The sequence below is a fragment of the Amphiura filiformis genome, chromosome 18, assembly GCF_039555335.1.
Source record: "Amphiura filiformis chromosome 18, Afil_fr2py, whole genome shotgun sequence".
Classification (NCBI taxonomy): domain Eukaryota; kingdom Metazoa; phylum Echinodermata; class Ophiuroidea; order Amphilepidida; family Amphiuridae; genus Amphiura; species Amphiura filiformis.
Window position 1 is genome coordinate 7096660 of NC_092645.1, and position 26638 is coordinate 7123297.

Genomic DNA, 26638 nt, shown 5'->3' on the forward strand with positions numbered 1-26638 from the left:
TTTACCCCAAGGCAAAGGAGCCCAGGTGCTCCATTAAATAGGCGAACGTTTACGGTATGGTACATACCAAGATGTACAATCGAGTAAGATATAGTTCAGATAAAAATTAGTTGATTTGTCTGTAATAAAATGCAGTTCTCCCAATAAAAGTTTGCTTTTTAAGCCTATTCCAGTGGCGTAGATTTTTTTGGATATGAGAGGATGGGGTTGGAAAAAAATTCTTGGAAGTATAGTGAATCCATCTCCTTTTTGCGAGCAAATAAGTTTATGGTACAAGTGCGCGCGAAGCGCCTGAACAATTTTGCCATATTGAGGCTAAAATGATGAAATATGGTGCAAAATGGAATGTTTGCGCTAAGCACTTTTGGGGATAACACGGCCAATTATGGGGTTCATTTGATCAGAAACCCACATACAGGCGTCAACATTGGGGATGATTGTATGGACCATCCCCCTGGCAAACCATGGGGGTGGAATTATTCCCCATCCCCTTGGGATCTACGCCTGTCCTATTCAGTAGGCCGAGGTGTCTCTATATTACCTTTTATCACCTAATTGATCAAGATTGACAAGTGACTGTTTTGCACGGACGATTGTTTACAGATTACAACTGAATAGGGAAATCCCCGTCGGAAGCGGCTACACTCCCTAAATTGTTTACATACACGAAAAGTCCAAAGTTACAACTACGTACCAGTATTTTAAAGCGGTCTCCGGCAATCATAACATTATGCCTTATGTTAGAAAAAATTATCAAGCACGGATCACATTGACCATAAAAAAAACCCCGAAAACAGTCGGCTCTCAGCATGCGATATTCACAATTCCCGCGCCGAAATTGTGTAAGTGCAATGACGTAACATGTAATGTGCTCAATTGTCGTCAGCCTTCATTGTATTACCGGAACGCCATTGCACTCTACAATTTCGGCGCCTTTGGATTTTGAATATCGCATGTTGAGAGACGGATGTTTTTATTCGTTTTTATGGTCACTATGAGTTTGTTTTAAATACAACCATGTGATTCGTGCGTGATAATTATTTTTCTTACACATAAGGAATAATCTTGTGATTGCCAGAGACTTCCTTTAATCATATTATAATGGATGATATTGCTGCATTGTGCGTTGGTTTCATATTAACAAGAAATTAAAAGCTTCTATGCACATTGTGTAGGTCTAAGTATTACACAAATATTCCCGATTTTGTTATACATGTAATAAATAAATAAATAAATAAATAAATAAATAAATAAATAAATAAATAAATAAATAAATAAATAAATAAATAAATAAATAAATAAATAAATAAATAAATAAATAAATAAATACTTTTGTCTGACACGGCGTTTATTTTATAGGCCTATTTATCTAACGGCACGCATCCAACACTTTACTTGGAAAACCACTTAAACAAACGAAGTAGCCGTATGATGGTTACCATGACATAGATATTAGATGATATACCGACATGTCTTTAGATTCTTGATATAGGCCTACAGAGTGTAAAAGAATTAAGATACCAGTTATTTTCATCCATGCATATGGTCGAATCCAACGAAAAGTGTACACGGCATGTTCAGGGCCATAACTTAAAAGTATTAATCAATTGGCATTCGTTTTTGTATTGTGTTTATTCGCCTTGATCGTACGCTTCGCGCCATATATAATAAGACCCCTTCTGTGAAAAACTTAGACACAGAGACCCCAAAACATGCTATTTTTACCCATTTTTTCAAAATATTTCTTAAGGTGGTTTTAAAAACATCTAAATCAGTTATGAAAAGAAGTCATTGGATTGAATCTAAATTGATTTCCTGAAAGGTGTGTATTCAAAGATTGCCTGTTCAATTTTTCACATATTTGTACATAATTATGAATTTTTGTGCTAATTTTTTGAGTGGTATTTTTTACATTACCTACGAATACAATTTTTCATAGCACTAGATATATCTTTAAAAATGGAATTCACTAATAAATGCGCAATTAATACAAGCTTTGATATGTCAAATACTGAAATGCATTGCATTCGAACATCTTTATTATTGTGTTTAGCTGCCAGAAATTCTAAATGGCACAAAGGTAGGTTTGGTAAAAAATATGCATTACCTCCGAATACATGTTAAAAGCTGTGTCATTTCCACAAAGTGAGAGAATAGTAAACAATAGTTAAGCAATAGGTGCAGGGTAATACACTCTTTATTTCTACCAAGTTTCAATAGCCTGCGTTTAAATATTTCTGAGATGTCAACAATAAAAGCAAGTATTCGTAGGTAAATTTCGGTAACCGAATGTTACCTACGAATACAATTTGACATCATGACAGTATTGTGAAACACTGCTATTCACGCCAATGCCCATATTGGTACATAACGAAGGCCTGTATGTTTGCTATCAAATCATATGTCAATGAAAGTTGCGAATTCACATACATGCCCACCATGCAAAACTGAATACGGCTTAATTGTTGAAAAATATGTACTGAAATAGACGACGGTCTGCTCATTTGAAAGAAAAATCAGATTCAAAGAAGATTAGAAGGGATAAATACTTGGATTTGTCAACTGTCATGTGTGCTTCATTTTAAATGTTTACCAACCTTCTGGTTTCTGAGTAATTTGTGTCCAAATTGATTTATTCGAAGGTAACTTTTGACGTTTTCGCTAAGGTTACCTACGAATACCATGGAAAAAACGACTGTTCTCATTGTCTCATTATCGAGACAACACAGTGATGGACCCTGGTATAAAGCTAATTGTAGTTGCCCTCAAACGAAAGGCCACAAGACATAACTGACTCCAAGATGGACTTCACAAGTCTGCAATAACGGTTTTAAGCGATTTGTGTGCAATTAAGCAAATTAAAGTCACTTTAGTGCCTTTGTTTCTTACTTCAATCCTCTTTCAACCGCTGTGAACCGACATTATTAATACATGATAGGGTCTAAAGTATCAATAAACGCACATAAAGAAAATAATACATTCAAAGTGCTTTATAAAATGAAGTTTCGATTGCGATATCCACCAAAAGTCTAATTCTTACCTACAAATACTGAAATGTTACTTACGAATACAGCATAATACATGACATGTGTAATGAAGTGTCCCTACCAATGGAAATTAATTGTCAAAAACTTTAAGCGGTACCCCAGGACACTATTATTACCCATATACGGATTCATTCAACAATTATTTATTATGTAAAATTGCTGATTAACTACTTGTATATCAAAATGAAGTGGTCAAAATCTTGCTAAAAGCATCAAAAATTTTTGATCTAAGGTAATAGCATTTATTCATTTGGACGTACCATCTGAAAGAGATCTAAAACTACCATTTTATTAATTCATTACCATAATAGCAAAATTTAAACCTCTAAACTCAATATAGATATTGTTAAATCGCTCATGTTACCTACGAATACTCGGGTTTCTTCACCTTTTCATTGTATAAAGCGTTAGGTGTATGCGTATAATTCCTATTATTCTTGAAAACATATATCCTACTCGTTCTTATACAATGTGTAAATTGATTCATACTCATTTGATAAATAAAATACAGAAACTGACCTAAACTTCATTTTCAAAAATAAACTAGCATAAATTGACTAAGATCATATTGATCGCGTTATAAAAATAAAAACAAATATTTTCTGGTTGAGTTAGCATTTTCCTGACACCCTGTGGTCTACATTACACGAAAAAAGCGTTAATGGGAATATTCCATTTGTTTTAGGTTGATTAGTATTGCGATAGTGAAAGCATCCTAGTGGTATTCGTAGGTAACATTGGGTTTTGATATCACATTTACTATCACACGTCCTGGATTTATTTTTCAAGATTAGTAATGGCACTTTTGGTTCCTATAAGGCCAATATGTCATCAATCAATGGGCAAAAGGAAAAATTGTGGAGACATTTTTATTTCGGACTTTTATTTTTGGCCCGTGGACACTTTTGGTTGGATTCGACCATATATATATCGCCTGTTCAGTGCCAGAAGTGGGTAAGTGCAATATCTACCTTCTCTCTTATGACCAACTCCTCTTATGAATAATGAAGAATATAGAACAAGTCTTATCACTACGTCATACATCATTGCTTAAGTAGAGAAACAGCGCTAATTTCCCGTGCCCAGATCATTGTAACAAAATTTTGAAAGTATTTTTGACAAAATTGGTTTGGGCTGCCCTCTTCAAAGTTCTGGTAATTGTAGGTAGGGGCCAAGGTCAAACAGGGGTCACAATTCGAAAATATCCCAATCCTGTTGAATTATGTACAATTATTTGTCTTGTCATAAGGAATCCACAGATGTATCAATAGTTTGCTGTATCTGCACAGTTTAGTGACGTTATAGCCCCGTTTTGTACTAAAATGATTTAATGTATTCAAAATAATAATAAAAAAACAAGGAAAACAAAGATCAGGCAATTTCTTTGTATGGTCAAAACAATGTGGAGCCTAAAACCCTGGGAACCATCTAAATATCTCATTTTTGTACAAAAATATAACAATCTGTAAATCACTAAAAAATTAAAATGGCAACTGCTGCCAGATTGGCACTTGCCAACCTGGCACAACAGGTAGGTCCCAACATTTCTGACACTATGGCAATTGATCATCCGGCCGGCAAATGCCTGGTTGTGCATACCCCTTGCACATTCACCTAAGTCCAACCTGGAATATGCCGTGTGGCATCAGTTACCAAGGCACTAAGTGGCATATTTTCCCTGTGTATCTGCAAAGTTTAGTTATGACGCTATGGACAGAATACGCGTGTCAAAGGTCAACACAGTTTAATAATACGGTTAACTAAACATTATCCGATTTCTGATTGAACAATTATTAAAAATGAAAATGGACAGCTTGATCGTCAAATTTCAAAATGGTTGCGAAAAGTAATTTCTTGCCATCAAACCGGTTTTCGCGCAATAATTTTGCTATTCAATTAATACTTAAATGTGATGATATTTATCTAAAGAGTTCATATCCTTTTCTTATAGTCGAAGGAAGCTGAAAAAATGGGTCAAAGATTGGGCCTGCAGCATGCTATTCTTTGCCAATTTTTTTCCATATTTGGAGCTGGCTTGGTAATGAATTGCTCTGTTAGTGACATGATAACTTTTAAATATAGTTTTTATCTAAACAATCTGAAGTTTTTATCCATAGCTATACATTATAAAAAGAAAATTTTTCAGAGACAAATACCACGCGTTGCGAAGTTGCAGGAAAACATGCCGATCGTATTCTTGGTTTTGGAGACCTATGAAAAGAAAAGAAAAAGAGAACACACTGTAACAGGAATTGTAATTATATGTCATATAGATTATCCGTTGTGTTGCGCGCTTTCTAGCAACGACTTCAATAAAAATATAGAAATACAAGCTGTATCAAAATAATTGGTACCCATCAGTTTCCATTGATACCGGATGAGTCTGACACATCAAAAACACAAGGTCCAAATAATGTGTAGATTAAAGTATAAGTCATAAAATAATAAATTCATGACATTACAAGAATATCCAATGTCGCAGTCCGCAGACTTTTCAATAAACATCAAAATTGAAGGTTACCAATCATTTTGATACAACCTGTATAAAATGAAATAACACGAGGTCCCTGACTATATAAACTCCTCAAACAAAGAAAATCCGCAGTGATGTAACACGTCCTACACCAAAATCTGATCTTGTTCTGACAATTCGATTGATACGGTCGTATGCAGAATCGTGTTAGCTCCAGTTTGATACGAAATTTGCTACCAAACAATCTAAACTGACCAAGATTGATACCAGTATATGACATTTAGTGGATTTTTTCAAAAGATGCACGCGGTCGAAATTGCTAAGCGTTTTGTACCCATCAATTTCCATTGATACCGGATGAGTCTGAATCTTGTTAGCTCCAATATTTGATACGAAATTTGCTACCAAACACTCTAAACTGACCGAGATTGATATTGACATTTGGTGGATTGCAAATCAAAAAGATGCACGCGGTCGAAATTGCTAAGCGTGGTCAAGCTTGCTTACACAAGTGAGTGATAGTCACTAAAAGTTGCATTCGATTTACACAGGGAATTTTGCAGGCATGCCGTGCCCTTCCTTCCTAAAACACCAAAGTGCGAATATTTTCAAATATCTAAATTAGGTAAAAATTAAGGACATGTTACAAAACTATATTTTCTAGAATGTTCGGTCGGTTATTTTTTACACAGTGACGTTAACTACGCAATGGCCTATACCTCTAACATACACTGTTTGTAGAGGTCACATGTGAATGGTGAGAGTATATAGGAAAATGAACAGTAACTGTAGTATGTATAATAGCTATAGAGGCATACTGACCGAGAACAAGGAGGGAAAATGACATCTTCTTTTGGGTCGATGTTAGGCCACAATTATCATGATTTTGAGCATTTGTCACGGTAAAGTCATTTTAGCAGCTGGCCCTGGCATATTTTCTAATAAAGAAGCACGCGTGATGAACATATATAGCCCAACAAACACAAAAACGTTTTGGTTCAGGTAAAAACGTTTTAATAACATTAAAATGTCGGGTTATATAAAGGTCAATTAGGTCATGATAACGTTTTAAAACGTTTTGTATGACAACACACTACAACAATATTTTTAAATGTTTTCAACAAATGTTATTGTTAACTATTTTTGCAAACATTTTTGCCAAATATTGTGTCTATACTTAAATAACATTATGTTAAAATATTTGAACCCAGCAAACACAGAAATGTTCTTAAAATGTTTCTTTCAAAACCTTTTAATAACATTTAAATGTCGGGTTATATAAAGGTCGTGAAAACGTTTTTTAAACGTTATTGAAAATATTTTGGGCAAACGTTTTTCGTAAAATATTTTTTCAACCCCCAAATAACATTCTGTTTAGAATGTTTTGTATCAAGTTTTCAAGAATGTTTATGGAATGTTATTAAAACGTTTTTATACCATTTATATAACCCGACATTTAAACGTTTTCTGTAAAACATTTTTGTTTGCTGAGCAGTAGATTATCAAAAATGTTTTTTAAGGTTATGAAAACGTTTTATATTCTTAATATACCCTTTACATAACCCGACATTTAAACGTTTTCTGACAAACAACCTTTTATAACCTTTTGCGAATGATGTCGAAAACGTTTTGTGTTTGCTGGGATAAGTGTCCCTATATTGAAAATATTGAAAACAAAGAACAATAAAAACACCGACCTCTTTTCAGTTACTTGTTAAGTTCCGGCTCTGATCTGCTTCGTTTCTTCCTTCTTTGTAATGTGCCATTCTTGAAATGAAAAGGCATCCTTGGTAACGTACCTGATATTGAGCGTCTGTATAATGCAAAATACGAAAGTAGGGTGCAATGTAGGTCTAAGTCCAGGGTTTTAAAATTTTTGAGTACTTCCATGTACAGGGTGGTCTAAAAACAACTTTAGCCACATTCAAAGTTTTCAAAGTTGGAAAGTCTGTTTCAAATTTTGAAAATAAATGAAAAAGAATTTAAATTGCAAATGTGGCGGCAGTTCTAAGTCAAAGGGTCAAAATTGAGTTTGTCCACCCGTAAGCCCATGGCTGCTGCGTCACAGTACATTATGCATCGACTGTTTTTCCCCCACAGACGTGATGGTACGTAGGCACGTTGCAATTGTCAGTATAAATTTTACGTGGCTTGTTAATTAAAAAACAAAACAGCTTAACAATGCAGCTAACATCATATATACATAATTATTCTAAATTAAAGAGACAGAAATTTGTTCTGTTGTTTGGGGTAACGCTATATGCACGTACACATGTTATAACAAAAACTCTTTACTTCATGATGGCTCACAGAGAATCTATTCTCGCGACGACTCTTCTAAAATTATTTTGTTTTGCGAGAATTTTATTCTCATTTCTTCCTATTCCAAAATCAGTAAGTTAAGTTGATTCCCTTGATTCTTATCGGTGCTTCGTTAGGTATCGATGACTCTTTTTATCATGCCCTGGATATAATAAACTTGTATTGAGCATAACATTTGCATTTTCCCAAAAAGAATAACGAAAGCACTATGCAAATGTCCAGGGTACGATAGAACCGATCGTGGCACCAATAGCACTATCGGCCAAAACTAAACGTGACGCCTATAAACATAACCACGAGTTTGTTAATAGTGTTCCTGAATTATTTATAAAGATCTAAGAAATGCATTCTTTGCCATTTTTTTATAAAGTTTAGATTGATAAGACAACTGCTGAACAATTCAGGTCTCAAAATTATTCCACTAATTTTCGGTTTGCAAAACTCCATACACGTTGTTTATAAGAAAGAAAAGACGTAGCAGTTTAAAATATGGGACACCCTGTATTACCGTTTACGCACTTACCGGAGTCTTGCAAATGAACTCCTTTTAGTACGGGGCGCTGGAGACTCTGGATCACAAGATGCCCCACCAGGTTCTGATCTCCCTTGTCTTGTTTCAGAGCGTAAGCTGGCGAATCCCGGGGGAGATGAAGGACCTGAAGTCGAACCGCCCCTATGTCCTGGACTTGGTGTAAAGATAGGTGGTGGAACGTCTATAATTTCCAGTGGAGACGAGGGAAGTGACCTAGAACCATCCTTTGGTCCTGAACTTGGTGTAAAGATTGGTGGAGGAAAGTCTTCTTGTTGTGATTGTTTGGGAATGACGTCTTGTCCTCGAAACTTTTCGTAGCCTTCAACACAAGATACGACTTTTTTATTTCTCTGACTGTCCAAAGACATAACTGACTGGTTTATATCAGACTGTGTTAACTGGTCATAATTTCCGTCGTCTGGTGGAGGTGCTGGAAGCTTTCTATCCTTGTTTCCTTCAATAACAGCGTCTACGTATATTCCCGTACTCGGATCTTTAGCGCTCTCAATATTGCTCAAAATAGCCTCGAATTGTTCCTTTTCAAGTTTGAAGACATTCATCTTCAATGGATTCAATGTTTCTTTTCTACCCGGACCCTTGTTGTGAGCTCTGCCCTTTGATTTTGGTAAATCTGGACGTAGAGGTCGAACTTTAAGTGAGACAAAATCAGGAATCACCCGGATGCATTCATTGGGGTTATTGTTTGTTTCGTCTGGGGATACGTACACCATATTGAAGGCATGCACACCGTGAAATGTGACAGCTTTTCCTTCTGTCAGATGGCATTCTGTTGATGAGGGGTTTGGACATCCAGCGAAGCCTACGGTTTGTGGTAACTCTGATTCAAGTACCTGAAGAAGAGAGTGTTGTCACATTAACAATATTCGCAATCAAAAAGCTTAATGAAGCTTAACTTTCCACGGTAGTAATGTACCGGTTTAACACAGAAAGCGTTATCATCGTCCTGTACATAATTGTTGCGGGTACATTCTTACTGTATAAATATATTATGATAATATCACGAATAGGCAATCATTTTCAATTATAATTCATTTTTTGCTCAGGTTCTATCCTTTTTATCACAGAACTTGGAACAACATATTAGACAACGGATAGTGTGTCAAATCTCATGAATCTCAGGTGTAACAGGGCAAAAAGGGCCCATAGAATTAACCTTGTCATTTGTGACCATGTTACCCAAGTATCAAAACACTCGATTTATGGCAAACTATATTCATTGTTTAAAATGTTAAAATGTGGTTCCAAACGGAAAAAGGACAATTATTTTGATCAAAATCGGAGCATTTTTTTACTTTTGGATTCCTGAGGAGTGGAAAATTCTCCATTTCACCTTTTTTGTTGCCTATATATCACACATAGATCAGATACTTTTTCCGAATCCTTAAGGGGTGGGGTATGAACGTTTGGACAGTATTTATTGTGGGACATGAGAGCACATCAGACATATCGAATTGCATTCTGAATACGAAGAATGTCCTTCTGATATCAAATAATTATCATTTTATGAAATTCGCAATGTAATACACATTTTATGGCAAATCATTAAAAATTGATATTTTTGATATTTAACAGTACTCGAAGTAAATTTTATAAATCTGATGATTTATATTTAAAGTGTATGTAGGTGGGATGAAAAGCCGACGATCAATTGAAAATTTTGACCTTTCGTATTGAAGATATGGATTTTTTCCCCAAAACACCAAAATAAAAAGGTCTTTTGGGGAAAAAATCCATATCTTCAAATATGAAAGGTCAAAATTTTCAATTGATCGTCGGTTTTTCCTCCCAGCTACATACACTTTAAGACTATATCATTAAATTTATAAAATTTACTTCGAGGACTGTTATATCTCAAAATGTGAAAAATATCAAATTTTAATAATTTGTCATAAGATTTGTATTAGATCGTGAATTTCATAAAATGAAAATTATTTGATATCAGAAAGACATTATTTGTATTCAGAATGCAAATCGATAGGTCTGATGTGCTCTCATGTCCCACAAAAAATACTGTCGAAACGCTCATTCCAGTTCCCTTAACTCTAGAGGAATTGTAACCTGTATAAATTTCGGTGACATTTTTTAACACGTTCGGCCACATTAATTCTTTATAACTTTTACCTATATTTGACACTTCACCAAAAAAATAAATCATGCTTAAACTGCATGCCTTTATTAGCTCTTGTGTCATTTGCAATTATGCCTATAGTTTGAAAGAATAACTATATGTGACCGTACACGACGAATGAGCCGTAAATTCCTCACCCGGTCAATTTTGTTTTATTTCGTGTTTAGAAAATATACATCATAAGCTTTTAAATGGTATATCATTTGACTTCAAACGATATCCAGAAGCCGGGTTATGGTTTGTTGAACTTTGCTCCTTCAACAAGATGGTAGCTTTTTTCGTTTCTACATGTGTCTCTTTTTCCAAATATCAAACAGTCATAATTGGCGGTCGTTTCAAATCATCCCCAAGTCAACGAGGTTTAAGAAAGTTCTCTCATTGTTAATATTGTTGGTTATACATACCTATACAAAATACAATGCCTGGTAACCCACCACTTGAACAGGATTTAGCAAAAGCTACAAAGACCAGAGCTATTAAAAATTCTAAAGTCATCTAAGGTAGAAGCTTATTATCCTCTTCAACAATAGGATTATTGATTGGTGTTTGACTATTAAATGAGATAGATGTCGCGCCAACTTGAAGTACCGATGAATACGACGTTCATGCACATTTTACACTGTAACTCAGAATACAATTTAGGACATTTACGGCTCATTCGTGCTGTACAGTCACATATGTGATCTCTACATTTTAAAAAGACTATTTCTAAACACACGGTTACTTCATCCACTAGTCTTCAAATCTTCATCCACTAACCTTGGCCAATTGAAATTCGTTTTCTTCTGTTACATCTGTTTGAAAACAACCCAACGCATATGTTGGTACTTTCACCAAACCCACGTGACCTTGTGTCGAAAAATGCCGATCCAAGAGAATGAGCTCATGTTCTTCATATGAAGTATTAGGGATTTGTGGGACGAGGAGTAACTCTTTTGCGTGTATTTTGACCTGAGAAAAGATAAATAAATCCATTTTATATCTTAGGCTAAAAAGGTTTGTCTCAGTTTCCTGTGCGCACATATTTTTAAGATAATAAAAAAGATTTTAAATAATTCCAACACTCAGTTTTTTTATCAAGTACGTTACCAAGGATGCCTTTTCATTTCAAGAATGACACATTGCAAAGAAGGACCAAACACATGACTGAAAAGAGGTTGGTGTTGTCAATTCAGTTTTTCAATATTTTTCAAAAAATTAACGGTGTTTTCATTTTTGAGGGTTTTATTTTTTAATCGTCATGATTTTTTTAAATCTTTTTGTTCTGCCGTACTTTTCTTGTAAATTTTTGTCATTATAATTATTATAAATCATAATTTACTAAAGTAAAAGACCTTTAAGGGGGTACTACACCCTTCGATAAATGTGTGTCTATTTTTGCATTTGTCTCAAAAACTAATAACACAGTGGTAACCAAAAGTTATGTATATTATTGGGGCAAAGAATCAAATTACTACACTGGAATTTCAGTGACCCAAGACAAGCGGTTTGTTATTTATGATAAGAAATAAGGTACCGCTAGGATGTACCTCGTTTCCTATCGTATATAATGAACCTCTTGTCTTGAGTCACAGGAATTTAAGTGTAGTAATTGGATTCCTTGCCCCAATAATATACGTAACTTTTATTACCAGTGTGTTATTATTTTTTGAGAAAAATGCAAAAATAGTCACAAATTTACCACAGGGGTGTAGTACCCCCTTAAATGATGTAATAATCACCCTAAAATTACTCTCACGAGCACATGGCAACATATGGCGCTATGGCATACAAATAAAACAAAACGGAAAAGGAAGGGAACAAAAGAAAACTTGAAAGAAAAAACATTAAATGATAAAGAAAAAATTACGAAAGGGAACGGAAAAGCACAGCAACGAAAAGTAGTGAAGGGCAAATTAATGGTTAGGAAAATGATCCCATACCCTGAAAATTGACCCTTTTTTATCCCCATATATGCCAAGGTTTCTGATTCAGATGATGGATTTTTGGTCCCCGGTCCCCCAAAAGACACTTTGAAATCATAGTTACGCCCCTGTAGTGTCCCATGGTACTGTAAAAAGAATAGGGGCGGTCGCTGGCTGACCCATTTTTTTTTATGGCCGAGCGGATTTGCCAAATTAATTGGAGCAGCGCCACCCCTCCTTTTAGGGGAAAAATAAAAAGTAGCGAAAACTGGTTTCTAAAAGCGCAGATTTATGCGAACAAAAATACTGCCACCATCAGGGTAAGTTGGTGTGGCAGAACACACCGAGGTATCCGTCAAAGGAATCCAGGTCAGGTTTAAAAACACAACAACAATGAATATTATTATTTGTTAACAAGTTTTATTAAATGTTCTTACTCTACAAAATGCATCTTAATCTACTACATGAATAACAGTTTATGTCACAAATGGCTTACCATACCTGGCTGAAAGGAATGATTTGATTTTACAATGCACAACTGTTTAATTAAACAATTAGCAACAGTGTGTTTTATCTATGTTATGACACAAATGGCCTGCCATACTTTATTATGACGCAAATGGCTTGCCATACCTTGTTATGATTAACGGATTACATCATTTTACATAAAGTTTCACAATTTACATAAACAAAGAATACTTTTTTAAAGAGTTTCATCAAAGCATCTTACACATGTAAATACATAAACAAAGGTCACTGCACTATTAACTTCATGCACAAACTATTTGAAATGCCAAACCTCCAACAATTGATTTTTACCTTACTCTTATACCCAATATGGCTTCTACTACAACTGTACTTCTCGTTTCCCAATGTTCTCGCCCGAAACCCTTGTTTCGAAACTTCATCACCTTTCTTTCCTTTAATAATTTTACCCGCAACACCTGGGCCTAAACTATTTTAATGGTCTCACCCGAAAGTTGGCAAAAATGCGTGGGTCGAACCATGTTTAATGTCACACCTGAAAGTTAATTAAAACACGTAGGTTGAATCATTTTTAATGGTCACATGACCCGAAAGTTTACCGAACACATGAATCAAACCATTTTTCACTTATTAAATCCGTACCCGCGATAACTGTTTTAATCCACAATCCCATGCAATACATTTACATTACGACTCTTTCACGTACATGTAAAATCTTTTAATACCACACAATCCATTACGACTCTAACACTGTACACAATGTTAACTCGCAATTTGAGCGCCTCAAACCTTCGCGTCTCTAAACTCTCACTAAAGCTCTCTCACAACTCGTCTAATCTACAACTCCTAAATGCATAAGCCACAAAAGTGCAATTGCCAACATTAATATTACATTTTACAATTATTTCACACAAATGACATTATGAATGCACACTGCAAGCATTATTTTTGAAACCATATTACGCCTACACACTGAACATGTTTAGTGAATGTCCTCATGGACATCTATATTGCGCACAACCTTCGGGAGTTGATGCTGGGAGCCACATCAACACATTCTGCACCACTGCGCAGATTTCCACTTGAAAGACAATCTTTTAATTAAAACAAGCTTTTACACACTTGTACAATATTTCAACAATGGCTGCATCATTTATCACATTTTTAATGATCTATTTTTGTCACACACCAATCATCAATTTCAATGCTAATTTTGTCAGCAGTGGCTTGCCATAACCAAGTTATAAATACACAATCGTATTTACCAGTGTTTTGCCAAAGTACACAACATGGTTTCTTACTTGTACACAAGTTATTTACAAAGCATGAATACACATTTTTATCAAAACATTTTTATAGGCCTACAAATCTTGAATCAAATGATGCACTAATATACCCCTACACAAAGCATTTAGCCAAACCCAAAATATGATTACGCAATTAGCATGCACAAATCTGGTAAATTATGCAACTACATGTTATTTAAAGTCACACATTATTTCAACCTGGCCTACCTTTTCGCAAAGTGCACAATATCTGAACCATGCTCAAAATCGCAATTATGACGCTTTCGGCGCACCATACTTTAGCTACAAAATGTCAATCAACATGATGAAATAGCTTCAAATATTTATTTACACAAAGTTTGACTTTCTGTACACAAAATGTTATAACAATTTGCAATCATCTGTGCTACTTGTTTTACAAAACATAATATTTTAACCCAATTTACTTGTACAAGGTTTTGTCTCAATCCCTGCCAAACAATGACCTGAACTTGAACTCTGACCCAATTTCAGACTGTTTTACTCATCAAAACAATGTCCACAACAAATACAAGCCAAAACATTGCTCAAAACACATCCAATTAGGTAAACATTTATCATACTCATTCCTCTCAAGAAGCACAAATTGTTTGTTTACATTTAAATATGCATATCATCAAAATCATAAACTCACATTATAAATATACACACAATGTCCAATGTCGTCGCCTGTCGATCATGCTTGTCCGACGTTGTCGCGCAGTGCACTGAATTAAAATCCGACATTTTGCTGGCCAGCTTTTTAATTGCGAAATGTCCATTGCAGAAATACATGCGTTAGAAGAAAATGGCGTCTTCGCTAAATCACTTGAAAATATCATGTCCATTGCGTGCGTCATGAGCTGCCAAAACTCCATTGAAGATATAACTCCAATCCAGGCGATAATATCCACTCAAATATAAAGGGAAAATGTGAATCTTCCTCCATTTCTCAGCATACTACGAATTAAAAATGTCGTCACAATTACAACTCGTCAACTTGGTAACTTTGCATCGTCCATTCGCTGCTGTCAATTTTGCTCGGTCTTGTACACACGAAAATATTGTCACGGTAATCTCCATCTCTTCCAAATTCTCGTCTTACTCCTCCAGAAAAACATACAAAAGTAATATTATCTGTCCATTTGTCGAAATATTGTCTTCTCTCGTCGCTTTCTACTCGCCTATCCATCACGTAACACGGTCTGCACCGCAGTCGTCGTCAGTCTCCTGAATCAGTCTTGGTCTGCCTAAATCAGTCTCTCGTCTTGGTCTGAGAAGTTTCTCAAATCGCCCACATGAAAACCCATGCCAAGTTGGATCAGCTGACCTCCGTCCAATCAGCGTCCGCGATTTCCAAATCCTCACAAAGGGCGAAGCCGCTTCCTGACTGACGGTGCTTATACGCGCTGAATACAATGCAAACTTTACAATAACAACTTAAGTGTGGTACAAAAAATACCTTGATGTGGCAAAACACGTGATTATTTGGCTTGCAAAATAGTGGAAAAACAAGCTATTTATAGAGGGGAAATCCCGTTACAGTACTTTACTGACAGGGCTCAATGTTGAACTTCGATATTTCCGCTAATAACTTCAAACTGGTGTGTTGTATAGACGAATCCAACGAGCCAAGTCATGGTCAGGATTTGGTCGGCCATTATTGGGTCCCCGCAACACCAAACTCGTGTTGTGACTGCCCAATTGGGTGGATTAAAGCCGCTTAAAAATCGATGTTAGATTTTATTGTGCTGTAAACTGTCATCATTCTTTTGTCTACGTGTAACACGGGTGATAGAATGCAGTTTAAAATCCCACTCCAAGGCCGCATCATTTCACATTTTAGGTGAGATGGAGCCAACGGGGACCCAGCTCTGGCTGCCATTGAGGTGTAGGAATGCGTGAAATTGGATTCGTCAGCCATATATATACTGAATCGTTAAACTTTGAAATCCTGCGATTGACCAAAGGTATCAATTGTGCATCTACCTTCATGACCTTAATGTTTCTTCTGATGATACAGCCTCTTTAAAGCAGTAAAACCAATTTCACACGCTATTTTACGAATAAGCATTTCGTGAGATTAAGCCTCCTAAATATGGTCAAAGATGGCGGAAGCTAAAAAGTGATGTAAGTTTTTAGAATGTGAAGTTACATAGTTATGATCATTCAATAGGACCATTGTATTACCTTGTCATTGTGGTACAATGAGTCTCCGCGAGGATCTGCAGAAACATGCGCATGCGTAACTCGGACCTGCTCTTTGTAGTTTGATTCAAGTAGATCAATGGCAGTCTTGAATTCTTGAGTGATGAACTGCAATTAGAGGAAATAAATTCAGAATAAAATGTGACCGTCCACCACAAACCAGCCGTAAGGCCGGCCCGGGTCAATTAGGTTTAGAAAATATAATACATCATAAAATGGTATATCATTTGACTTCAAACGATATCCAGAAGCGGGGTTATGGTTTGTTGAACTTTGCCCCTTCAACAAATTGGTACCTTATTTCGGTTCTACATGTGTCTCTTTTTTCCACATTGCTGGTATTAAATATCATAATTATCGGTCATTTCAAATCATCCTCAAGCCAACGAGGTTCAGGAATGTCCTCTCATTGTTAATTGTTGGTTATACATACCTAGACAAAATACAATGCTTTGTATCCCACCAACAGGATTTAGCCAAAGCAAAGAAAGACTAGAGCTATTTAAGAATTGAAGCTTATTATCCTTTACAACAATAACATTATTGATTGGTTTAAAAGGTGTTTGACTGAGATACATGAAGCATCAACTTGAGGTACCTATGAATACGACCTTCATGCACATTTTACACTGTAACTCAGAATAAAATTTGCAGACTTTACCTCATTCGTGGCGTACGGTCACAAATGTTACAAAGATAAGAAACCGTTTTTGCACTGTAAGCATTTTTCATTCGTTATGAAAAGTTCGTCTGTGAAAGGGCTTAGCTAAGATTATTACCAAAAAGCCATATAATTTTTAGGTGTTTTGGGGAAAATTATATATAGTCAATACGAAAGGTCAAAATTTTCATATGATGGACGGCTTTTCATCCCAGCTACATACACTTTAAGTACATCTCATTAGATTTATCTTACTATAATTTGCCTAATGTTGTATGCGTGTATGTATGTGTGTGTGTAAAAGGCTCCGTCAGTTTTGATCCCAGCCTCGCCAAATCCGCACAGGTGATGGAGAAAAATACGGGGAGTGTCGTAAGCTACCTTCGGTCGAAATCGGAGCTCGAAGGTCAAGGGTCAAATTTCAAACTTGGTCCGATTGGGCTGTAATTCATATGGGAGATCAAGGAAAATACGGGGAGTGTCCTAAGCTACCTTCGGTTGAAATCGGAGGTCGAAGGTCGAAGGTCAAAGGTCAAATTTTAAACTTGGTCCGATTGGGCTGTAATTCATATGGGAGATCAAGGAAAATATGGGGAATGTCCTACGCTACCTTCGGTCGAAATCGGAGGTCGAAGGTCAAAGGTCAAATTTTAAACTTGGTCCGATTGGGCTGAAATTCACATGGGAGATCAAGGAAAATATGGGGAGTGTCCTACGCTACCTTCGGTCGAAATCGGAGGTCGAAGGTCAAATTTTAACTTGGTCCGATTGGGCTGTAATTTATACGGGAGATCAAGGAAAATATGGGGAGTGTCCTAAGCTACTTTCGGTCGAATGCGGGGATCACATTTGGTTGCGATCGGTAAAGGATTGGGCTCAAAATCCGCGAAAATGTGAACTTTCAAAAATCCATAGTGCCCATGTCAGTGACCATGGTATAAACAATTGCACTTGCTGCCTGTGTTCTATAAATAGCTCTGATGCATTCTGATACATGTATGTACTTGAACTTGGTAAAATCTATATTAAGGCAATGTCTTCCACTGTGGGTTTTGAAGGAAGAAAGAAAGAGTAGTCAGTAAAAAAAGTAAATATATAAATTAATTAATTTAATTAACTACCTGTAATTAAGGAATGTCATCTGAGGTCACAGGTCATCCAACAGGTCATCTGCAGTCAAAGGTCATATGGGGTGAAACAGTATCCTATCAGCTGGATTGGGCTTAAACTTGGTGCAATAAATGGGAGGAATCGGACTCAACAAAAGTCCCTATAGCATTAGGCCTATACCATTTTTATAGTAAGATACCGGCATGTCGGTCGAAATCGGAGGTCGAAGGTCAAATTTTTAACTTGGTCCGATTGGGCTGTAATTTATACGGGAGATCAAGGAAAATATGGGGAGTGTCCTAAGCTACTTTCGGTCGAATGCGGGGATCACATTTGGTTGCGATCGGTAAAGGATTGGGCTCAAAATCCGCGAAAATGTGAATTTTCCAAAAATCCACAGTGCCCAAGTCAGTGACCATGGTATAAACAATTGCACTTGCTGCCTGTGTTCTATAAATAGCTCTGATGCATTCTGATACATGTATGTACTTGAACTTGGTAAAATCTATATTAAGGCACTGTCTTCCACTGTGGGTTTTGAAGGAAGAAAGAATGAGTAGTCAGTAAAACAAGTAAATATATAAATTAATTAATTTAATTAACTACCTGTAATTAAGTAATGTCATCTGAGGTCACAGGTCATCCAACAGGTCATCTGCAGTCAAAGGTCATATGGGGTGAAACAGTATCCTATCAGCTGGATTGGGCTTAAACTTGGTGCAATAAATGGGAGGAATCGGTCTCAACAAATGTCCCTATAGCATTAGGCCTATACCATTTTTATAGTAAGATACCGGCATATTGAGCTTAATAATCATTTACGCATAGGGGTATAGCTCTAGTATAATTTTATATAAAGACACATTCTTCAGATTAATGGTTTTTTTACAAACATAATAAAGTATTTTACCCCTAGTTTCATTAACAGGACGTCATCGATCTTTTGGGCCCATTCTCCGTTAAAGCGTCCAAGTTTGGTCTCAGGAATGACAAAATGCCAACCACAAAGAATTCATAAAATTCATGCAGAATCGTAAACTTTAATAGTTTAAGAACACAAAACAGTGCATGGGTGATTTTTCAACAATACTTCATTTTTAAGCAATATTACTTGTACGTATTGGTGGTAACGTATCAGTGGTAACGTATCTGTGAAACCCTTTCCCATCTTTGTCTTAATCGTGCAAGTGTAAAAACTGACCGACTTAATGCCCATACTTGATCAGTCATTACCCAATGTACTAAAGTCTGGTATGGTATTTAGCTTCATTTATCACAGCGTTTTTTCCGAGGGGAGTAGAATTTAGGTAACGTATCTGTGAAGGCATGAACGTAACGTCAGGACTTTTTGCCATTAATAGACTTTGAAACCATTATGTTTTGTTCCATATATATAATATAACTATGGAGACTGCTTGATCCATCACATATGAGAACATTCATCTAGCCAATTATTTTCACAGATTATTATCCATTAGAAATATGGTAACGTATCTGTGAACAATATTGGCGACATAGTCTGATAGACCTGTTGGAAAAATTTAATAATCTGTGTTGTGATGATTTATACTTTATAATTAGGGCATGATACCAGCTAATGAAAAGTACCTATAATCCATTATATGCGCGCATGTTTAGAGAGCAGGGACACATTATACAGAACACACCTTGGCTGGCGACATGGAGGAAAACAGTGGACATGCATAATCAGCTCTATTGTTTTATTCTTTCTAGGCATGTTACAACCTCTAGCCTCACACATTTTAAAAAGCAACTCCTAAGTATAAGTTATATTAATAAAAGTTATTTCTTTCTGGCGAAACAAGTCTGAATACGACTTGAAACTATGGGCGACACATATTTGGCATTTTGAACGCTTTATCGGAGAATGTGCCTTTGGTTTGTTCCCTTAACTACCATAGCAATAGATGAATACAATCTTTGAATATATCGCACTGTACTACAAACAGGTTGCACTCATCACCTGTCTATGTCTGCAATCATAGATTGAATACAATACCGCTCTTTTCAAAGATACTAATCTTACAGGTGAGAGTGATCAGCATTTCTTTGACATCTATGGTTCAATGCATAGGTACCGCATGAACGTTGTAGTGCAGGGCGATCTATTCAAAAACGTATTGCTATGGTAGTTAAATAATGACTTCGACGGCGAATTACATACCATAAAGTTTCCTTCAAAGTGTTGCGGAAGAAGTAGGAATGATCCGTCAGTTTCCGCTAGTGCACATATCTCTTGTCTATGATCCCGTATGTTGAAGATCGTGTCCATTGTGAGCCCAAGTTGTTCAGCCTTATTTTCATCTAAAAGGATTATGAATGGACGTTTTGTAAATCTGTGGTATGCAAATTGTTTCGAGCTACGAATGTTAACCCTAACACCCAAAAATCTTACAAAATCTTACGATGAAAAAATATGCGCATGCATGAATCCCAGGGTCTGCGATGACGCAATCAGCCTATATAAGTGTCATATGCGCACGGAATTGCTGGCCGGGCAGCAATAACCCGTGTAGCTACCGGACCGTGATCGTGTGGTTGGCATGCGAGGGGTCAAAGGTTCGAATCCCGGGGGTGCCAAGTCAAAAATTCTTCTTCTCCTTGACTTTTTCGGATCTTCTTTGACTTCCGATCCCAAAAAGCAGGGTCCATACATGGGCATATCCACCCAGACCACCCACATATTAAAGCCATAATGAATGATCTTATAATATGACATTAACCTGATCTTTTTTCCCCTTATTTGTAATATTTACACATGCCCCAACTTGCACCCAAATGGAATCGGCCAAATTTGTTGTCTTTGTAGGTCAACAGAGCAAAGTTCGACATAATGTCATATTTTTTTATTATGAATTTTTGTCCTCCCATAGAACTGAATGTTTAATGGCCAAGATAACCAGTGGGATTTCATTTACTTTATCTTGCTATTTCAGCTTAAAATGGACACCAACCCTTCCTGGCAGTTATTACTAATATTATGTCAACATTTTGAATAAAGAATAACAAAAACTAAAATTTGACGGAAATCGTACATTATGGCTTCAATTTAATTGGGGCCTTGTAATCAATAATCCCCGAATATCGTGCATTATGCGTAGACATAAAAAAAAAAGGTTCAAACATTAATTTTGTTTCCAACATCAACAACACAAATGTTGCCTCAAAGCGCCTCTGGTAGTCACCCCCCCCCCATTTAATTTGCTCCGCTTCACAGATTTTGCACCCTCCGCCATTCCCCAAAGTCTAAAAGGAATACAGACTGCAAAAGAATTAAAGTACCAGTTATTGTTACCAATGTATATCCGGCTTTAATTCTCCTTCGAATTTTTTTGTCTCGAAGAGAGAAGCGTTGTCCAAGGTATACATAATCCTCGACCTGCTCAATTTCAACCCCTTTTACATACACTATCTTTGGGTTTGTTTCTGGTCCTGTCATAACCTTTATTTTCTTCATATTCATTTTTAGTCCAGCTGCCCTGCTTGCCTCGTCCAATTCTTGTAGCATTGTTTCAAGTTCCTTGAGGTTGCTTGATATAGTGACAATGTCATCTGCAAAGCGTAGGTGACTCATGTGTTCTCCGTTAATGTTGATTCCTTTTTGGCTCCAGTCAAGTGTTTTAAAAATTCCTTCTAGGGTGGCTGTAAAGAGTTTTGGTGAAATAATGTCTCCCTGGCTCACTCCCTTCTTTATCATGTTTTTTTCACTGTGTTCGTGCATTTTGACTGTGTTGTAGCAATCTGAGTAGATGTCTTTGAAGATCTTTAGGTATGCGTTGCTAATTCCTTGGTCTTTAAGTGCATTCAGAACTGAGTTGGCTTCAACAGAATCAAATGCCTTCTCGTAATCTATAAAAGCTACGCATAGTGGAATGCTGTATTCCTGGCATTTCTCCTTTAATTGGTTGATGGTGTGGATGCGATCCATGGTTGAAAAGCCTTTCCTGAATCCTGCCTGTTCCCTTGGTTGATTGCTGTCTAGGATGCTTTCTAGTCGGTTTGTTAGTATCCTTGTGTACAGCTTGTACAAGTTTGAGAGAAGACTGATGGACTATAATTCTTTAGGTCTCGCTTGTCCCCCTTCTTGTGCAGAATAATCATAGTGGCTTCTTTCCACTGTTCTTTCCCTTTTGCATACATGTTGTATATAGCTTTGCTAATTCGTTGGTTATGACGTCCCCTCCTTTAATTGTGTCTTCATTTGGTTTATGGCATGGTGTACCTCCCAATTAGTAATTAGCGGTTTTAATGTTAACATAAATCATTGTTTAGGATATACAGGGGTGAACATAACTGGTACCTTATTTCTTTTGATGTATGTTTACGCAACTGGATGTAATGGTTGTGGTTACGAAATCATAGGTATGTTACAGCCCTCTATCCCTCCCTCCATCCGCCACACAAAACGGGGTTTGGAATAATATTTCGAACCTTAACAAAATGTTAATTGAGTTGGCTGATATTAAGTAAATGTAAATACACACAGAGGACAGAATAGCCAGCATCCCATGTTACTACCACGTGATACTTCTATTATTGGGTGCCTCAAACATGGCAAAGCATACATATGCGTATTAAACATACACGTACCATCTGCGATGACTACTTTCGTGCTTGTCCCCAAGACGTCACGTTGTATAAGCGCATGGATATCACATGCGTCGCCAAACTGAGATTCCATTTGTGGAGCAGCCATGACGTTGATGTTTATTGAGCACGGTATCTTGATGATATTACCGGGTGAATCCCACAGACATGCTTCAACAAACTCCACCTGGGTAAAACACAGTGATGATATTAATTGTGATCCTGTGTCATATACTGAGGTACCCAAAAAAGTGGTTTTGTTACATTTTGATGGCCAGCTTGGACTTCAAAACAGTGTCGCTTGAGTATTCCTTCACTTAGAAGATTCAATTAGGCCTTAAATTGAGGCTAATTAATTCTATATTACTCATGTTTTTATCCTGTTTTAAAATAATTTTTAATTATTTTCTTATGACGTTTGGCATGAAATGTGCCAAGGGTGGTTGAGGATTAGGAGGAGGGATTCGTATCGTAAATTTGATTTAAAACCCAAATTAAAAATTTGAATCTAGTAAAAAAATGTCTAAATGAACTCCCAGACATCTAAACCAAGTAAATAAAATAATACAGATGATTGTAAATGTGGAAAAAAGTTTTTTAACCGATTTCCATAAAAAAAAAGGTGTCAACATGTTCAGGAGGATGAACCACTTCAAATGAGACGTGTAACATTTTATGTTTGAAACATTTCATTTTTTAATATGTAACACAAAGGTACCCCAGGTTGTGACACAGGGCCTTGTGTTTCTTGTTTAATAAAATATCATGCCAGAGATGGTGAGTGAGAGGGAGAGAGAAAAAAGGAACATATCCAACCGAAAAATAGATCCAAATTTCCATCTACCTATATGATAATAAGTACAGGTGCAAGAAGCTAACTTTGTGAAACACTACGACAATTCACATAGGCCTACTATACCAATGTCTTGCAAAAATGCTGTTTCATCCGATTATAGAAGGTCAAGCAGTTTAAGATGTTAGAAAAGTTGACTTAATATAAGCATGTAGCTTGTAACACTAAACTGCAGTGCCTATATTATTACAATGTTTAAACAGTACTTCGGTGAACAAGCGAGATCTTTCGTTTATCATGTTTATTTTAGAATAACAACCTGAAAACACAACTAAGTCCACCTATTGACATGCGCTTGCATAAAGGAAAAGGGATCCTCTTTTTTATATTTGCAAAGGCATCCTCTTGTTGTTAAGGAACAAAATTTCCAAAAATAATAATACGGATATCAGTACTTACCTTAGAAAGCAGAAGATCACCAAAGTACTCTTCATGAAGCCCTTCAATCCTATGTCCAATTCCCCTGACCTTCATACTCTCATCCTTCAGAATTCGTACTCTCTGAGGGAGACGATCGAGAATGTCCTTCAGACGACATTCCGGACACTCTTCCCTTTTCTCAAAGTTCCCTTTTGTTTGAAACGGTACCATGACATTTCTGTCTTCTCTGACGAGCATGCAGAGAAGGTAATCTCCTTTAGGAAGGGTTACCTTCTTTAATACACGTAATCGATCTCCTGGTTTCACAACGATACTGTCCTGTGCCTCAAATTGGAGCTGGGGGTAAACATACGTGACACAATCTTTCAGGACGTCAGCGGCTCTTGGAAACACGTGACCTATCGGAAACCGTGATTGGATTTCCAAATTCCCTTCATAATCGATCGGAAGCGTTATTTGACCTTGGTGACTAGGTTGATCGTAAAAGCTTTCAAAGGTCACGTTGACTTCTTCAACTAACTTCTGTAGCTGTAGGTAATCTCCGCATGAGAAATCCTGAACTTCAGAATCAAGTTCCTGGTCGCCATAGATGCCTTCTTGAACTTGGACCACTACTGGTAACTTGTGTCGATTGCGATTCACGAACGTTTTGAACAGTTGTGGCCCTTCATCCATTGTTGAAGAGAATGGTACTCACGTTTTTTACAGTGGTATTCAAAATACTTCCGAAGATAAAATGTGAATAATATAAAAGGTACAATTTTGAATTATTACAACTGGTGACAATACTGGCACTCACATGATTTCAATAATAGGCCTATTCATTACTTCCTCCTGAACAACATTTCAAGCAATATAATGAATCAGCATGAAGTCTTATGATTTACTTAATTTTGTATGTGTTAAATACTTCCTCGTCTATAAATATGGCAGGCAGTGTGGAACAAAAATCGAATTCAATGGTATAGTCTACGTGTTCACTAATATCACCCAAGAATATACATGCAATTTTTATGCTCTTAATTTTCGCTTTTGGATTAACTTTGCTTCATCTTTATATTGTTACTTTGAGATTAACGATTGTCATACTACATACGAAACTAATTGTAGAAACAGTTTATAACAATGTTTATACTACATACGGAAGTCATAATTACAATGTATATGAAACAAAACTATACACGAAGCTCGTTGATTGTGAAAATGCGTAGCGAAAATATCGTACATAACGAAGTTTGTTTTTTGTGTGTAGGAAGGTTCACTTAACGAACTTTGAACTTCAACATTTTATGTGTGCAGCATAATGGTTTATTTGTCGACGTTCTTTTTCGAAAGAAAACATTGGTTAATGGCTATCTAAAGTCAATACGTCCTAGTTGCTCCTAGTATATGAATGTTATGACCATTCACCTTATAATTTCTTCCCCCCAAAAAGAAGAAAATAATTTCTAATTTGTACAAAACACCACTTTTCCATGTTGCACATTATATCGGCACATAGCGGGTAATATCTCGAAACTATGTGTGTTTGCTTTGTTGCACAAACAGAACAGATATCAGTCAGCCGTTACAAGATGTATACATTTGCAAATCTAAGTTATTAATTTTAATAAGGCATTAATATGGTACAATAATAATAGTCCGGGCCAGGAGTTTGAGGTGGTTAGTGTTGCCAGGTAAAGTGTTTTTCTTTGTTGATCATTGTTCTCTGAGTAGTACAAAATGAGTGGTGTAAAAGTGTCACCCTTTGCAAAGTGGCAATTCGAGATATCCAAGGTCAAAGTTTATACATGGGTCGAAATTAAACCTGGTCCAAATTTCTCTGAACATATTCCAAATTACTCCTCTCGTCATAAGGATTTTGAAAATAATACAGTTTCACCTATATATCACTTATCGTAGATCTTGTCGTAGTTATGAGCAAAAAAGTAGAATTTTAAATAGGGAACTCCACAGGAGTTAAAATATAAATAGTCTCCAATTTTGATGAAAATCGTCTCAAAGTGTTCTTTCATTTATAACAACTCTAATAAAGAATAGCCTTGAGTACTATTGATGATGGCCTACTTCCATTAACGGTTACCTACTCAGTAGATAATAAGTCGTTACAGGTAGTAATAGCTATTCTGCATTAGAATTGAGATTAGAGATTCAACAATTTGGATCATACAAATTGGAGCATTTTGTATATTTTAGCCCCAATGAATCTTCAACCTTTTACCTTTTGGCTTATAACTCCAAAACAGTGCTTTTTCTGAATCCTTATGATCAGAGGAACATATTTATATGGGTTTTTTATAAATAATTGACCAGTTTCGACTTTTTTCCCGTGTTTGACCTTGGAAATCTCGAATTGCATACGGGTGACATTTTTACACCGTCACAATCTCATTTTGTACCACCTATAGATTATTAATCAGTGAAGAAAAACACTTTAACTTGCAAAACAATCTAAACAGATTAAACAATGGTTTGCAGCCGGACTATAAATTAATGTGAAAATAAGTTAAGTGCGTTATCGTATACCTGTCAAGTATCACGCGATTATTGTTAGACATTGCATGATATTAACAATACATGCAAAACACCACTTTTCTTAC

General features: G+C 36.2%; 1 protein-coding gene across 1 annotated transcript; it reads right to left on the reverse strand.

Annotated features, from left to right (window-relative positions):
• Window positions 1-4828: 4828 nt before the first annotated feature.
• Window positions 4829-24962, reverse strand: LOC140139804 (uncharacterized). The gene is made up of 8 exons (XM_072161537.1): window positions 24057-24962; window positions 22808-22991; window positions 20382-20521; window positions 16408-16533; window positions 11283-11474; window positions 8366-9225; window positions 7218-7333; window positions 4829-5258 (listed from the first exon to the last, which is right to left on the reverse strand). The coding sequence occupies exons 1-7, from the start codon at window positions 24711-24713 to the stop codon at window positions 7228-7230; spliced, it is 2265 nt and encodes a 754-aa protein (XP_072017638.1). The 5' UTR covers window positions 24714-24962; the 3' UTR covers window positions 4829-5258; window positions 7218-7227.
• Window positions 24963-26638: the final 1676 nt, after the last annotated feature.

Coding starts and splice junctions, on each gene's coding strand:
- LOC140139804 (XM_072161537.1), bottom strand. CDS start 24,713: ATGGATGAAGGGCCACAACTGTTCAAAACGTTCGTGAATCGCAATCGA. Junction 22,992..24,056: donor GTGATCTTCTGCTTTCTAAG/GTAAGTACTGAT, acceptor TGTTTTACCCAG/GTGGAGTTTGTTGAAGCATG. Junction 11,475..16,407: donor CATTGTACCACAATGACAAG/GTAATACAATGG, acceptor ATCTTTTCTCAG/GTCAAAATACACGCAAAAGA.